This window comes from Balaenoptera acutorostrata, chromosome 7 (genome assembly GCF_949987535.1).
Source record: "Balaenoptera acutorostrata chromosome 7, mBalAcu1.1, whole genome shotgun sequence".
In the NCBI taxonomy this organism is placed as follows: domain Eukaryota; kingdom Metazoa; phylum Chordata; class Mammalia; order Artiodactyla; family Balaenopteridae; genus Balaenoptera; species Balaenoptera acutorostrata.
Window position 1 is genome coordinate 33,926,004 of NC_080070.1, and position 17,532 is coordinate 33,943,535.

Here is a 17,532-nt window from a genome sequence, read left to right on the forward strand (position 1 = left end):
GGTAGGTTCTCAGCAAACTGTAGCTGATAATAACAACGAGAACAGTGTTAATAAAAACAATAAAAAATACTGCCAACAGCAGAGACCATTGGAAGTATGATGATGGTTAAGCGCATGGGCCAGGGGTCAGACCACCTCAGCTTTTATCCTGGCTTTCCTTTCCTTATAGAATTCACATCTTATTGAACAAAGACTGTTCTCAGTTTATCTCTTTGCTCTCATACCATAACATCTCCATAGCTTTACTTGATATCTTAGACTCTTCACTTCAGCAAATTACTTAACTCTTCTCTGTACCAGTTACAACAGCTGTAAAATGGGGCTAATAATACTATCTACCTCATATGCTTGTGGTGAGAATAAATGAGTCCATCCACATAGAGCTTAGAATCACGTCTGACCCTGACACATTATAAGAACTCAATGCTAGCTGTTGCTGCTGCTGTTTTTTTAGTTATTGTGTGAAGGACACTCCAAAACCAACACCAACCACCTGGATAAAAACTGCCCACCCATAATGTTGGTTAACAAATTGAAACTAGAAGCGCATGAAAACTCCTGAGGCTGGCAAGACAGCATTTCAGACTAATGGCTGGAATAATATAAGATCAGGGAAAAAATCAAAATTAGACTGCAGTTTACAAGGAGGTGTGGTCAGTTAACTGGTAATCCTGCTAAGAATCCAGGGTTGCCAAAGGGCTTCACTGTAAAAGGACTTTGTAAATGTCACTTTTAAAAGTCAAAGCAAATAAAAAAGTGGAGGAGAATAAGAATGAGGCAAAGGGAATACAGGATGCCTTCCTCCTTTCCTCAGAACATGTTGTGTTTTTTCCCCCATGCTTTACCATATTTCTAAATCCTTTTTGCAAAGGTCAGAAAAGCAGCACTAATCCCATTGTGTCACTTTCCAACATACTACTTAAAAAAATTCAGCTACCTAGCAAATGTAATAAAGAAGGATTGCTGTACCCATAAAACATCCAAGAAACAGCTACCAAACCAGAGCATTCCGATTTGCAAAGATAACATATAATCCTGCTGCTTTGGGTGTGGCTTGATGGCGAGGGATGGTGAGGCTGGGATTCAAAGTGCTGTCTCCAGCATCTCATGGATTAGGATGATGACATCTGAATCAGGGTGAAGAACAGGGCACCCCCATTGCTGTCTGTACTCCAAGCCCTCTGAAGCACCCACTTCCTAACACAGGGGCAGAAAATGGGACAAGAACTGGGTCAAGGTCCTTTGGGTCTCCAGAAAAAGCAGCAGGGATGAACTGGAAAGAGCCCATTTTATGGTACGGGGTGAGGAAGAAGAGGCATGTTTTTAATAGTCTTGTGTGGTTACAGCTCACTCCTCAAGCAACAGTAACCAGCAGCCACTTCATTCTATTTCTACTGTAAATGACACTGGCCTAAGCCAAGTCTGTACCAAAACACCCTCCAGAATTCAGCTGGGGTTAGGTCATCTGCAGTCTATTGACAACTGCTGAACTCAAAACCCCTAACGAGGCATCTCAGCAACAGTATGTGTCCTGCCACTAATGAGGCTCTTTTTCCATGAATAATGAATAAGAACATCATCTCTGTTGCCAGGTACAAACATAAACAAAGCTCAACACAAGGGCCTTGGTATGGTGAGTTTGTCCATTTGCAACAAAGGAATTTTGCAAAGTGAGAGCCAAGTTTTAGTGGAGGGTGGGACAAGCTCTTGTAACGAACAATGTGAACATATGTTATCAGAATCTAATAAATCAGCTTTTGGTTGTTGTGGAACTGAGGCTGTGCAATGGAATAGAGAGAGACAACAGAAAGCTCCAAATGAGTTCATTTCTTTATTTTACACTCAGTCTTGTAACACAAAGCTGATGATTTCTGTAATGAGCCAAAATCTTCATGAAAGGAGCCTTAGGAGATTTGAGATCCCAAAGGCTCTATTGGTTAAATCTTTTCTTAAGCCTGATGTATCAGGCTGAGGGCAGGTCGGCGCTGGGGATGAGAAAACTGGAACCTTGCTATGACACTGATGGCTACGGGGTGGCATGTGGAAAAGTGCATGGCCAGTTGAACCCATGTGCTGGTTTCTGCTGGTACTAAAAGGCCTGTAGTGTATGAGCATTTTGCCTCTAAGGTAGTTTCCTGGCTTAGACTCCCAAGGTCATCCCAACAGAGATTCCACATATAAACAGAGAACAAAAGTGAGCTGACATGAAGGCCAAACAGTCTTTATTTTGTTTACTATAAAGTGCGCCACAAATACTTTTTTCTCTTGCTAAAATCAGTTCCATACTAGGTAGCATATATCTTGTTACACAGGGTGCTCATGTTTGCACAGGCCAAATGATGCCATCACTGGCTGACGGTTTTTAGTTTCCATCAGTTTGAGCAAGAATTAACAATAAAACAAAACCAAAACGGTCTCACGATGCCTCAGTTCCTCCAACTGCAGGGGGTAACAACTCTAACTTATTTCAGAGATTCCTTATGAGGAACTGTATGTCAAAAATAAGACTCAAATAGTATAGTTTGCCCTATATGTTTGATGAATATTTTGACCTGAATAATTCTTTTTTTATTTTTATAAATTAATTTTATTTATTTATTTTTGGCTGCGTTGGGTCTTCGTTGCTGCGCGCGTGCTTTCTCTACTTGAGGCGAGCAGGGGCTACTCTTTGTTGCGGTGCGCGGACTTCTCATTGCCGTGGCTTCTCTTGTTGCGGAGCACGGGCTCTAGGCATGCGGGCTTCAGTAGTTGTGGCTCGCGGTCTCTAGAGCACAGGCTCAGTAGTTGTGGCACACGGGCTTAGTGACTCCGCGGCATGTGGGATCTTCCCGGACCAGGGCTCAAACCCGTGTCCCCTGCATTGGCAGGCGGATTCTTAACCACTGCGCCACCACGGAAGTCCCCCTGAATAATTCTTTAAATGCACTAAAGATGCTTACTTAAGAAAGAATATTTTATAGAGTAAACAATGATCATAAGTAATATCACTCCCTAATATCCATTTTATAAGCAAATATATTTATTTTCGGGAGACAGTTAATGAAATATGGCAGAATAGTATGAAATTCTGCAGAGATTCCAGAAGCTAAGTCATGGCAGGTAATTATGCAGAAATTTTTTGTACAATTAATCAAATAGTAAATTCACAGACAATGGCAATATGAGCAGAAGATTTTTCAAATATCTAGGAGATGTCAGCTTATTTTTCTGGTTTACTAAGGAGAGGTAAAATGTTATTCTGTGCTCATGGGTGAGTAACCAGAATGGCAAAGGGACCGCAACGCCTCTCATATGAAGAAATGGGGGTTATTCTGCTAATGAGGAGAAGACCTGGGATGAAAGGGCCACGACCTTATCTTCAAATATTAATGAACTGTCACAAGGTTTGTAGCAAGAGCTACCAGCTGTTCTATTGCTTCGAAGGATCAACAAAACCAACAGGTAGTGGTCACAGTCAGCCGATGAGGGGTCACAGCAGGAGCTCAAACAGTCAGTGCTGTTCCAACAAGGTACATGCCGCCTGCAGAGGTTCTGAGTGATTCCTGACCACGGAAATCAGGTGGAAATTCTCTAAGAGGATAGTTATCAAAGTGCTGTGCTATAAAAATGATCCTTCTGATCTAATCATTAAAATACATCAAGAATAGAGGAAATACTCAAGTAGATAAAAGTACCCAAGGACTTACCATCATACTTTGCTAAGACTGCCTGAACATCAGCATATGCTTGTAGTTCCAGAAGGGCTTCTAAAAGGTTTTCATGGATGTTGAACATGCTCAGGAGAGGGAACTCCTTCATTAACTAGGAAAGAAGAAACCAAGGAATAATTAATATATGTTTCTTATCTTTTTAAAGTATAACTAATACTGTTATATTTATACATTATATACAAAAGTATAATGTAATTTTTAGAAGTATAATTAATACTGAATGATAAGCATTCATATCAATTATTATGTTGTAAAGCATTAAATGCTTAAGTTTTTCCCTGCTATTTTGGAAAAATGGCAACTTTGAATTTGTGAGAAAGTAAGGTGGGAGAAATTCCAAAAGTGAGGAGTTTTTATGAACACTGAGAAACATGCTGAGAGGTAGTACTGAATAATGTTAAAATGCCTTAAAGGCCAAATAAAGTGAAGGCTGAAAACTATCTCATAGGTGTTAACAGCTAGCAGTTTTGGATGGAAGCCAGAGGGCAGAAGGAGAAACAAAAGGCGCTACTCTGTTGAGCAGCCTGGTGACCAAGTTAAGGAGAAAAAGTAGGAAAATAACTAGAAGGTGATATGTGTTGAGAAAATTTGTAGGTAGTGACAGGGAATGGTGGTAAAAGAAGAGGATGTTCAGGAGTTCCTGCCTGGCGGTCTCAATAAAACAGAAGTCAAGATTATTTTCTGAGACTGAGGGAACAGGTGGCAGGGAGGAAATAGGAAGACAGTGGTGAAAGTGTAGAACAATCAAGGATTGCAGAGGCCGTCTTGGGGCCCTAACAGACTGGAGACCATGAATTTACAGAGGCTATAATTGGCACTGTTGTCAGGTTTCAGCTAACAGTGCTCAGCAGCCCAGGTATGGTGGCAAAGATGTCAAATGATGAGGTTGAGCCTGGGAAGACTGAATTAGATTCAATGAAAAGTCAAGAAGAGAACTGGCTAGAATGGTGAAAGAATGATTAAAGGAATGGCCTCAGGTTCTGGACAGCATGGGGAGAAAGAGAGGTCCAAAGAGAGTTAAAAGATATAATAATGAATTTCACTGGAAAACAAAGAGAAAGAAGACAGGACCAAGAATTTCAGAGTAAAATCTTATCTTCAAGAAAAATAAATCTCACCTTAAGAAAAAGAAAACCAGGTTCTTTATAAAGCAAAGACGCACACACACACACGCCTATTTATATATATGTGTGTGTGTATGTATTGATGTATACGTATATATCCTCTATTTAATCTCCTAAATGGATAACTGTTTTCTATTATAACACAATGACCTCTAAAATAGTGATACCTCTTTTTTTGATGTCAACATATTTAAAGCAATTGTGCTGAGAGAAATAATACTCAAAAATAGGCTAATTTACTGTTAAGCAAGAAACCAGTGGATACATTGCATTGACTATCCACTTCTTCCAAGTTATAAAATCTTTGCCATATTGTTTTGCTTTTTTAAAGCCAAGAACATTTAGCATATCTCTAAAAATAAGTAACTTTCTGCAGCTACAAAGCATCATATTACCAACGAATAACACCTATCAAAATGATTATGTCTTCAATAAGCCTGTCTGAACCCCCTAGAGACAGCCTGCAGTATTTTCATTGCTAGTAAAGTAAGTGAATAAGGCTGTATCACACATTGTTGATGTTCTGTAACCAATAAAAGTATTTCTTGTTCTGGTTCACTTTGATTCTGGCTGACATCACCTTTTGATTTTTTTTCCCTTTATAATTAGTGCTTGTTAGAATTAAATCTCTCTGTCATTCAGCATTTGGCAACACAATAAAGACATTCTCTAACCTGCAACATTTAAACATTTACCATTTTCAACCAATTCTTCAGGTAAAGGTCAGACTTCAAGGACACAAGTCATATTCTGTAATTTAAAAACTGCAACTCCAAATATTAGTATGCTGAAGCTTAAAAACTGAGAGGGGAGTCTAATTAAAATCCAATGAGACTATGAGCAAACATGGAGGTCTTGGCTTGTTTAAACAGAACTTGAAGTAAGATGCTAGGAGTTTGGGCAGCAATGCTTTTGCTGGAAGCTTGGACAGAGTATACCATGTCCAAAAAAATAATCACCAATAAAAGGATTTTAAACATGGCAAATAGCAAATGTTGGAGAGGTAATCAAAGTCATACGACAATTTGGAAATCTAGCTTTGCTTCTTGAATATAAACAAGAAGAAAAAGTGAACCTTCTGCTGCCCCATCTCACTCCAGCTCTCACCTGGCCCTCTCCAGCCCTTCACAACAAGCTCTCTTAGAAAAAAGCCATGAATGTTCTACCCCCGCAGCTCCCTTCAGTCCTCACTGCAAGCTACAATCTGGCTTCCAGCCCCACAATTCCTCTGAATCTGTTCATTCCACATTTCCAGGTGACTTAAATTGCTCCTGTGGACGCCCTCCAGTCCTTTTCTTGCTTGACCTCTGCAACATTTGACAGTTTGATGACTTTTTCCTTGAAACTCTTGTCTCTCTTGGCTTCCTCAACACCATTCTCTTCTGGTTTTCTTCGTACTTATCTTCTAGCTCCTTCTCTAGTTTCCCCCTTGTCTGCTACTTAGGAGTAGGTTGTCTCCCTGGTTATGCCCCAGGTACCCTTCACATAAACACCCTCATCTCTAGGGTACTTTCATGTCCAGGGTCTCAATACCACCACCTTTGTGGGGATGGCTCCCACATCCTCACATCCTCACATCCTGCTCTGACCTCTCTCCTAAGCCATTACATCAACTTATAAACTATCCCCCTGACAGTTTTACCCAATTCATCTAATACTGGGCTCATAAATTTCTCCTCCCCACACCAACCCTTCAAACCTGTTTTTCCCCCATAGTACTTCCTATTTCGGAAAAGAACCATTAAGCCCCACTAACCTCTTCGCCCTACCCACAATAGCCACCTTAGAGGTCCCTAAACCCCTGAATTCATATGTAAAAAATGCTGGTAGTTTTCATCAGGTTCGAAGAAAGCTCTGTCATGCAAACAAATACATAAACATAAAACAAGCAGACACTTTAAGAATCACTATCATTTCCTCTTTTCTCTGACCTTGCTGCCAATAACTTAGTTTATGCCCTTACACTTGGCCTAAATTGCTCAAATAGCATCTTTCCTCTGCTTGCTTCTAGATCACCTTTTCCAATCCACCCTTCACATTACTGTCATAACGGCTTTTCAAATAAACACACTTGAGTCCATCTCAAGCCTGCTTAAAAGGCAACCACTGACGTGGCTGGACGTATCCTAAGGAAATAGGCAGATGTGACTATAAATTTAAAAACAAGATTGTCTTTCACGACATTATTTATAGTAGTGAAAAATGCAAGCAACTTAAAACTTTATCTATTATGAGACATTTATGTAAAATAAGATATAGTCATCTATTGGGCTATGATATACAGTCATTACTAGCTAAATTCTCAAATAATTATTAATGGCATGGCCTTGGAAATGCAGACACATGACATTACATTAGAAAAAGTAAGATACAAACCAAATAACACAATAAGATCAAGCTTTTCTTTTGTATCTATGCATAGAAACATACTTGGTTAGAAACAACAAAATGTTTACTAGTAGTTATTTCAGGTTAGTGAGATTAAAGGTGATTTTTATTTCTTCCTTCATATTTACCATACGTTGTAATATTTTTAAAAGGAGTATGTGTACATTCTATAAATGGGGGTGTTTTTGAGAATATTGACTTCTCTGAGAACTATGAAACATTGATAAAGGAAATTGAAGATGATTCAAAGAAATGGAAAGCTATCCCATGCTCTTGGATTGAAAGAATTCATACTGTTAAAATGGGCATACTACCCAAAGCAATCACAGTTTTAACGTGATCCTTATCAAATAACCCATGACATTCTTCACAGAACTAGAACAAATAATCCTAAAATTTATATGGAACCACAAAAGACCCGGAATTGCCAAAGCAATCCTGAGGAAAAAGAACAAAGCTGGAGGCATAACCTTCCCAGACTTCAGACAATACTACAGAGCTACAGTAATCAAAATAGCATGGTACTGGCACAAAAACAGACATATTGATCAATGGAACAGAACAGAGAGTCCAGAAATAAACCCACACACCTATGATCAATTAATCTTTGACAAAGGAGGCAAGAATACACAATGGGGAAAAGACAGTCTCTTCAGCAAGTGGTGTTGGGAAAGCTGGACAGCCACATGTAAATCAATGAAGTTAGAACACACCCTCACACCATACACAAAAATGAACTCAAAATGGCTTAAAGACTTGAATATAAGACATGATACCATAAAACTCCTAAAAGAGAACATAGGCAAAATCTTCTCTGACATAAATTGTAGTAATGTTTTCTTAGGTCAGTCTCCCAAGGGAATAGAAATAAAAGCAAAAATTTAAAAATGGGACCTAATTAAACTTAAAAGCTTTTGCACAGCAAAGGAAACCATCAAGAAAACAAAAAGACAACCTATGGAATGGGAGAAAATATTTGCAAATGGTGCAACTGACAAGGGCTTAATTTCCAAAATATACAAACAGCTCATATAGCTCAATATCAAAAAAACCCAAACAACCCAATCAAAAAATGGGCCGAAGGCCTAAACAGACATTTCTCCAAAGAAGACATACAGATGGCCAACAGGCACATGAAAAAATGCTCAACACTGCTAATTATGAGAGAAATGCAAATCAAAACTACAATAAGGTATCACCTCACACCACTCAGAATGGCCATCATCAAAAAGTCTACAAATAATAAATGCTGGAGAGGGTGTGGAGAAAAGGGAACCCTCCTACAGTGTTGGTGAGAATGTAAATTGGTGCAGCCACTATGGAGAACAGTATGGAGCTTCCTTCAAAAACTAAAAATAGGGTTACTGATATGATCCAGCAATCCCACTCCTGGGCATATATCTGGAAAAGATGAAAACTCGAATTCAAAAAAACACATGCACCCCAATGTTCACAGCAGCACTATTTACAATGGCCAAGACATGCAAGCAACTTAAGTGTCCATTGGCAAATGAGTGGATAAAGAAGATGTGGTATATATGCAATGGAATATTACTCAGCCATAAAAAAGAATGAAATAATATCATTTGCAGCAACATGGACAGACCTAGAGATTATCATACTAAGTGAAGTAAGTCAAACAGAGAAAGACAAATATCACATGATATCACTTATATGTGGAACCTAAAAAAAATGATAGAAATGAAGTTATTTATCAAACAGACTCATAGAAAACAAACTTATGGTTATCAAACGGGAAAAGGGGGAGTAGGGATAAATTAGGAGTTTGGGACTAACAGATACACACTACTATATATGAAACAGATAAACAAGGACCTACTGTATAGCACAGGGTACTATATTCAATATCTTGTAATAACCTATAATGGAAAAGAATCTGAAAAAGAATATATATATGTGTGTGTGTATATATATATATATATATATATATATATATATATATATGTATCTGTATTAACTAAATCACTTTGCTGTACACCTGAAACTAACACAATATTATAAATCAACTATACTTCAATAAAAAGGGAGAAAAAAGAACAAAAAAGAATACTGGCTTCTCATCAAATTTAGGATATAAAGTCCTTAGCATGGCAAACACAGCCCCTTGTGACCAGTCCCTGTCTACCAGCCAGCCTCACTTCTAGCCATTTACTAGACACACACCACGTCTCGCCATAGAATGGCTTTCAGTTCTTTAAACAAGCCACATTCACTCATATTTCTACCTGTGTGCTCCCTCTCCCTGGGTGCTCTTCCTGCGGCCTCCTGGGTCAATCTGGCCAGGTCCTCAACTTCCAGGAACCCTTACCTGCCCACCCCTGACTCCTGACCTCTTATCCTCCATCTGCCAGGTTAGGTACTCCTGCCCCAAGCTCCCAGAGTCCTTGTCACAACGGTCTGCTGGTCCATCTTCCCCATGAGCCTGGGAAGAGTGTGAGAGCAGGAACTCTGTCTTATCACTAGGTTCTTGGTCACTGACTGACCCATTATCGGTGCTCAACACATATTTGATGAATGGAAGGCTTTTTAAAGGCTTTTAACAGTACTCTTCCTTTGGGGTACATGTCATATGTGTGCTCTCACTGGCCTGCTTCAGGCCCTGGGGTCACATATCCCTGAACATGTTCCTCTACCATTTAAAATCTTCCAATGACTTTCAGTATCTGTACCTTAGAAAAGGTATAGCTAGAACCCATAAGCTTTGACTCAATGTAAGGAAGAATTTTCTTATACTTAGAGCTGTCTGAAAATGAATAGATGGTCTACAAAGTCTCCATCAATGGAACTTCATAGAGAGAGAGGACGGTCACTGGACAGGGACGCTCAAGAAAAGACAGAGGACCTTTTATAAGATTTTTTTTTTTAATTTTTATTTTATTTATTTATTTATGGCTGTGCTGGGTCCTCGTTTCTGTGCGAGGGCCTTCTCTAGTTGCGGCAAGTGGGGGCCACTCTTCATCGCGGTGCGCGGGCCTCTCACTATTGCGGCCTCTCTTGTTGTGGAGCACAGGCTCCAGACGCGCAGGCTCAGCAATTGTGGCTCACGGGCCCAGTCGCTCCGCGGCATGTGGGATCTTCCCAGACCAGGGCTCGAACCCGTGTCCCCTGCATTGGCAGGCAGACTCTCAACCACTGCGCCACCAGGGAAGCCCACAGAGGACCTTTTAAATCCTCTAATTCCAAGGAAAAGCATCCCAGCTCCTAAGCATAACTTTCAGGCCCTCAGCTCAGTGCCAGATGCCTCTTGCCTCCTCCCCATCTTCTACAGATTAAACTCTAGCCTAGTCGGATCAGACTATTATACACCATCCCCGGAATTCTTTCTACAGTTCCTAGACACTGTGTTTTTGCTCAAACTGTTCTTACCACCTGGAATACCTTTTCGCTTCATTTACAAGGCAGACTGTCAAAATCACCCCACCCTCCAAAGCCCAGATCAAATGCCACCTCCTAAAGTCACAGCATCATAGAAAGTGAGAGCCAGAAGAGCTCGTGGAGATCATCCAAACAACCTCCTCAGTTTACAGACAGCTCCCTCCCACCCCCGCCCCACCAAACAACAATGAAGGCTGCAAATTTAAGTCATTCAGCCAAGTTAGTGCCGGGATTATGATTCAAATCAGTACTGATTCCAAATTTCAACACATCAGAACACTGTCTCTGGCCTGCCAAGTCTAGGAGAACTAAACCATTTTGCTTATGCTTCTCTGCTATAACACTTACCTATCTGCTTGGTATTGTGTTTGCATGAATACATGAAGACAGCTATATTACAGAGCAAAGGGCCCTCTATATCTGGAGTTATTCATGAGTTTAAATCTCACTTCTACCACTTACTACCTGTGTGACTTTGTACACATTACATAACCTCTCTGAGCCTTGGTTTTTGTATCTCCTGGGTCTCAGCCCATATGGCATCTTCCCAGACTCTCTCTACCACCTATCTGATGTCATCACTGCACTCACATCACCATTTTCCATTGCTTCTATCACATTCTGAAATCGTCTTATTTATTTACTTATGTAGCTGAATATTAGATAATTTAAAAAGCAAAACAGTAAACGGAGTGACAGTAGGTAATACTATAATTTCACAGGTCAGCAAATTTTTTCTGTATAGAGCCAGAGAGCAAATACTTTGGGCTTTGCGAGCCATATGGTCTCTGTTGTGACTACTCAGTTTTGACATTACAGCATGAAAGCAGCCATGGACAGTACATAAATGAATGAGTGAGGCTAGGTTCCAACAAAACTTAACTTACAAAAACAGGCAGGAGACCAGATTCGGCTGCAGGCCTTAAATTGCCAATCCCTGGTTAACTGGAATAAGTTTCAAAAAACAAAAGGTCTTCATAAAATGAGTTTTATAGTGGTATTACATTTGAAAAACATAGCATCTCACACACACAGCTGGTTCGGCAGACTGTAGTAAAATGGAAAAAGGCCTACTCTACAACCCAATACTTCCTCTTCCAGCTCTGTTTCCTAGAGCCCGTTCATACATATTTCTGAGGATTCGCATACTGGGATATTCACACAGGATGAGGAGCACTGTCATAAATAGTAGAATGGATAGATCAAATGAGGTTTACTCATGACAAAATGCTATTCAGCAGGCAAAAGGAATGAATTAAGCTTAATATATCTTAATGTAGACAAACATCAAGCAGTTTTGAGTTCTCTAGAAATACTCTAGAGAAACAGACTGGAGAACATAACATTTAATTAAATTTTTTAAGGCGCACAAAACAATTCTACATATTGTTTATGGGTATATTTTATGGAAATATATGAAAGCAAACTGAAAAAACAAAGTTGCTGGTACCTAAGGGGAGGTGAATGGTGTGAGTGGTAGTCACATGGGGTCTATAGCTTTATATTGTTTTATGATAAAAACCGTTAATTATTAATTTACTACTATTTATTATTATTTATAATTAATTCTGGGTAGTGAGGCTGCTTTTTCATATATTAAATTTTTATACATTTTTAAAGTTGCTTCCTCAAACATAGGAAGCTCATTAGATGTACTTTTCATTTGTAATTCCTCAAGTCATGAAGACTTCGATTTTTATCATTTAGACTTTAATTTGTTTTCCTATTTTCTAATTGCCCTTTGAAGCAAAATTACTTCTTCCTGTTGGGGGTTTGACTCTGTAGCTCCTTAAAATATTGCTAGCAATGTCTGATTAGACAACATTTAGAGAATTTCCTCCAAAATTAATGTGAGTTCATAGATTTTAATACACTGCACTTGAATTTGATAATGATGACAAGATAATAATAGCTAATCCCAGATGAACCACATCTTAAGAGTCCCAATTTTCCTCCATTTGAGTTCCAGAGAGTAGGGCCGCTGACAGACGTGGTGTGAAGAGCTATAAGAATTATTATCTTACCTTGAAGGATGCTTCAGAGTTAAATTGCCTCTAAGTCCCTCCCTCTCTAATCCTTATAGCTGGGATTGGGGTTGACGTTGGAGCTAGGGTTAAGGGTTAGGCTTAGCTGAGACCACCTAACAGGAAAACTCTTCTGTCATAAAATTCCTTCTTGCTTCCTCTCCAGAACCACAGAGATTCCCATGACATATTGTTTTCAAAATAAAAGAGAAGGCACCGCACCTATCAGTGGGGCTGCTGGAAAGGGTTCAACATGGGGGAGGTGGTATACAAAAGTCAAGAGCACCACTGCCTTTGGAATCAGATAGATCGGGTTCCCATTCAGGGACAGTGGAGTTTCTTGGCACCAGGTGAGCTGATTTTTCTCATCTGCAAGATGAGGATAATACCTATAGCTCACAGTGCACCCAGACACAATCCGGGGCTTGATAAATGTCAGTCATTATCCTTGCATGTTAACACCAGATACACTGCATTTTCAAAGCGCTATTTGTTGGTTTCGCTGTGTGCGACTAAGTTTCCTTCAGGGGTTTAACTGCGCCGTATAACATATCCCAATTCATTTATTTATTTCGAAATAATGTACAAAAAATAGCTTGGTGACATAATTAGCCTTTCTACTAAGAAACTCGAATGAAGGCATATGATAAACATAAAGGCCTGTTTTCTATAAGCTAAGTCATTCTAAATAAATCTTTAAGGTCCTATCTAGCATAGTTCTGTTTATTTATTGCCAGCTATCTTCTCTGCGCTGGTAATTGCTTTCTCCTGGCAGTAAGAAATTTATATGCCCTGTTTTGCCCAAATATTACAGTTCACATACAATGAAAACACTAACTCTCCTATGATTCCTCTAATACCTAGGGGGAAGAACATGGGATGGGCCAAGGATAGAATTTCAGTTTCAATTTTACATCATCTGGCTATTGTCAGTTCAACTTTATTTCAATGGAAGAATTTGAGGCACTTCTGAGGTTAACATTTATGAGCTCAAATAGGAAAAAAAAGGAGAGTTAATTTACTGGATTTGAAATACTCTATGGACATAATTTAGAACTACAATCTGTATGCTTTTTCTCAGCTGACTTACAGGATGAAAACAACAGTTTAAACTTTTCAAGTTTGATTTGTATCTATTTAAACATTTTATTAGTTTAGCTATCCATGCATTGTTCTTTGAGTGAGAAAAGCAATGTGAAAATTCTTACATATTTTAAGGCAGAGGTAATTAAAAGAGATCCTCAGCCAGATTCCTACTGAGCTCAATGCAAGCTTGGCCTAATTAAAGTTTATAGAATTTGGCCTGTATTATATTCAAACAGCAGATACTATTTTCTTATAGTTGCAAGTTTGACATCATTTAATTACAGTTTCAAATAAAGGCATAAACAGAAAATAGAAAAGACACTCTGTATTGCATGCTTATTATTTTGTCATTGATTTTTACTGACACTAAGAGCCATGAAAGGGAAAAATGAATTGTTTACCAGTGTCCTCAGAGGCCCATGAGAGTTCCAGCTACACAGACCACTCTAAAATGCAGTCCTGAGAAGCTTAAACATACATTAATAAGAAAACATCATTTTCAGATCTAATCTAAAGGAAAATATTAAGCTGCATCTATTGCAAAGTAACATGACCAATACATGATATGCATGAACAGTTAGTTAAATCACCAGTTAACTAGTTCTTCACTGAACTGAGCACATGATGTAAATACATTCATCACTGAGAACTGGAGAGGAAAGTAACAGTTGTCAGCATGACAGTGAATCATCCAATGACAGCTCGGTATGACCCCAAAACTCAAAGGGCTGGAAGGTTACCTAAATAATTATCTACTTTTCTTGTCAAAAGTATGCTCAGTTCATTACAGAGAAGGAAATTTTCCTTAAAAATTTCTAGACGAGCTTTGCATTTATACAGATCCTAACAAAAATATTTTCAGTATAAAACTTCCTCTTGCATTTGTTACTCAATCCGTTAAAGATAAAACAAGGACAGCCCTGGTCATACCTTAGGAATCTTCAAAGATTCTCTTCTTCAACCTCTACCTTTCTCAGTGACATTTTTTTTTTTTACCTCGCTTTAAGACATCTAAGAACATTTCTTTCCAAAAGCAAGGATCTGATAGCACCACTGTCTGATCTATGTTATTGTACATTTGTAAAACTTCCTTACTCTAAACTCTATGGTAAACTGCAGTTTCAAGAACCCTGAGGGTGAAGCTGGAGAAGAGGGCAGGGAAGAAGTCAGCCTCATCCTGTCTTGGGGAAAAGAATGATTTATAACGTTCCTCAAAACTGACAGGTAACACGTTGAGTAAAACATTTTCTTTATCATCTTCAACTGCTTCAAACAGGGCTGTGCCCTAGCCCTGAAATCATGAACAAATCTGAACAATTTGATGCATATTTGAAATGGCTTGGAAGAAGGCCCGGTAACGGAAAACAGGACGATAAGCATCCTTCCCTCTGTGATGACATGGCATTGCTCTCCTGTTCCAGGAGTGGCCTCAAGGAGCAGCTAAATATACTGGCCAACAATTACTGTCAGAAAGGACTTTTTATGCCAAAACCACAATAACTGTGTTTGGCAGACACCCTTCCACATTCACATGGGTAATGGTAAATAACTCTAGTCAGAAGATTAACTCATTTGGTTATCTAGGGCACAGTTATTAACAAATACTCTCCCTGGCAGGCATCTCACAACAGGGTCATGCTGAAAGTTTACAATTATGAAAGATTCTTTTATAGCAACAGGCAGAAGGTCAGTACTTCAACCTCTGACATTCATCCCCACACTGCTCTGTAATCACTTTGCCTTCCAGGGTTCTCTTTCCTCCCCAAGTCTTTCCACTCTATCCTCTTGAAACCTGAGTCCATGATATACAAATTCCCCAACACATCCATAAGCTATTTACAGAACATGAGCCTGAGTTCACTGCTTCTGTTAATTCCCCCCACAAAACTTATGTGTACCAGCAGGATGTAGGGCTGGCTTCTCCTAGTTCCCCAAAGCACATCTAGACCATTACTGCTCAGCCCTGGGGCAGCAGTTTCTGGTCCTCTGAAGCTCACGCCATAATGCTCCAGCACCGGCCACCATCCTTCGATCGTGTGTTCTACCAGATAACAGATCCTCATACACTAAAGATTTTGGCACCTGTCTCCATATTCTCACTCTGAACCTCAAGTCCTACCCTCAGTGTAGATGATAACAGTCCATGTAAACATCCCACCTAGTATCCAAGATTCTCAACTGTTTTACTGTCTCTAAGGAAAAGACTGTCCCTCTACTGCAATTAAGTAACCCAAGGTCATAGCCAAACTCCAGACCTTGACATCTAGTGTGTCCCATCTATGCAACTCTCTGACCAGAATGTACCAATCTCTAGTTATCTTACACAATTACTCACACTAAACTTCCTCTCTAATTTCACTAAGACCACCAGTCCCTTATCCTGTCCACTTTTTTTGGTCCTTATCTCTCTCAGGCCATTCCCATTACTCTTAGTTTTTTTCTTCTCCTAGCTTCCATGGTATCACACTTTCCTGGTTTTCCTCCTATATTTCCAGGTGCTCCTTCTCAGAAGCCACTGGATGCTTCTCCCCTACCCAGCCTGTCAATGTTGGAGACCACAGGGCTCACCTCTTAACCTTCTTTCATCTCTATCTACATCTGTACACACATGATCTCACTCAGTACCATGGCTTTCACTCCCACATATGTTGATAACTCCCAAATTCCTCACCCCTGAATTCCAGACACATACCCAATTGTCTTCCTGATATCTCTACCTGGAGGTAAAATAGGCCATTTCAAATTTAACATGGCCAAAGCAGAATCCCTGCTTTACCCTGAAAATCTGTTCCTCTCCTATTTCTCCTCCTCTCCACAAATGCTATGACCATCACGAAGCTGCTCAGACAAAAAACCTGTGGACTCCTAGGTTTTCCTTGACAATATAATTTCTTTCTTTCTACATTCAATCCATTCAGTGGTTAATTTTTTCAACTGGTTATTGAGAGGCTACTAAGTGCCAGGCACTGCTCTACTGGGAAACAGTAGTAAACAGATTAAAAAAAAAAAAAATCCCTGCCTTCCTGAAAGTGACATTTTAGTGAAGGGAGATAGAAAATATGCAGATAAGTATAAAGAGAGACTCTCAAGTGGTGACACATTCTAAAGAGAATGAATAAAGCCAGGAATGAATAAAGTTAGGGAATGCTGGCATGGCAGGCAGATGCCGTTTTAAATAGAGCAGTCGGTGAAGGCAGCACAGGGAAGGTGGGATTGCGAAGGTGGGAAGGTGGGATTGAGAAGGTAGCATTTAAGCAGAAACTAAAGCGGGTGAAGGAGCTAGTCATGAGACTGGAAGAGGAGAATTCCAGGGAAGGGTTCCACAAGTAAAGATCCTGAGGTGGCAGTGAGTCTGGCGTGTTCAACAAACAGGAAGAAGGCCAGTGTGGCTAGACCACAGTGAACACAGAGCAGAAATGAGGGTTGGACTGTGTAGAGTCTTCTAGGCTACTTGTAGGGTTTAAATTCAGAATGAAGGTTTTAAGCCAAAGAATGACATGGTCTAACATGTTTCAAATGGTTCATCCTAGCTGCTGTGTGGAGAGTAGATGCAAGGGTACAAGAGTGCAGGCAGAAAGACCAGTTGGAAGGCTCTTATAATCCAATGTAGGATAATGATGGTTGAGATCAAGGGGGTGGCTGTAGATATAGTAAGGTGTCGGGTTCTAAATCTATTTTAAAGGTAGAGCCAATAGAATTTGCCAATAGTCAAATCATATTGATTCTATGTCCAAATATATCTCAAATCCATCCACTCCTCCATTGCCACCCCCAATTCCAAACCTTCATCAGCTCTTGTCTGCA

General features: G+C 39.6%; 1 protein-coding gene across 8 annotated transcripts in view; it reads right to left on the reverse strand.

Moving 5' to 3' along the window:
- Nucleotides 1-17,532, reverse strand: part of ST7 (suppression of tumorigenicity 7) — a 261,269-nt gene that overhangs the window by 58,267 nt on the left and 185,470 nt on the right. For all 8 annotated transcript variants that reach the window (XM_057550035.1, XM_057550032.1, XM_057550036.1 and 5 more), the window contains one exon: nucleotides 3,687-3,801. In XM_057550035.1, the coding sequence (XP_057406018.1) occupies nucleotides 3,687-3,801 (115 nt within the window). The remainder of the gene's footprint in view (nucleotides 1-3,686; nucleotides 3,802-17,532) is intronic.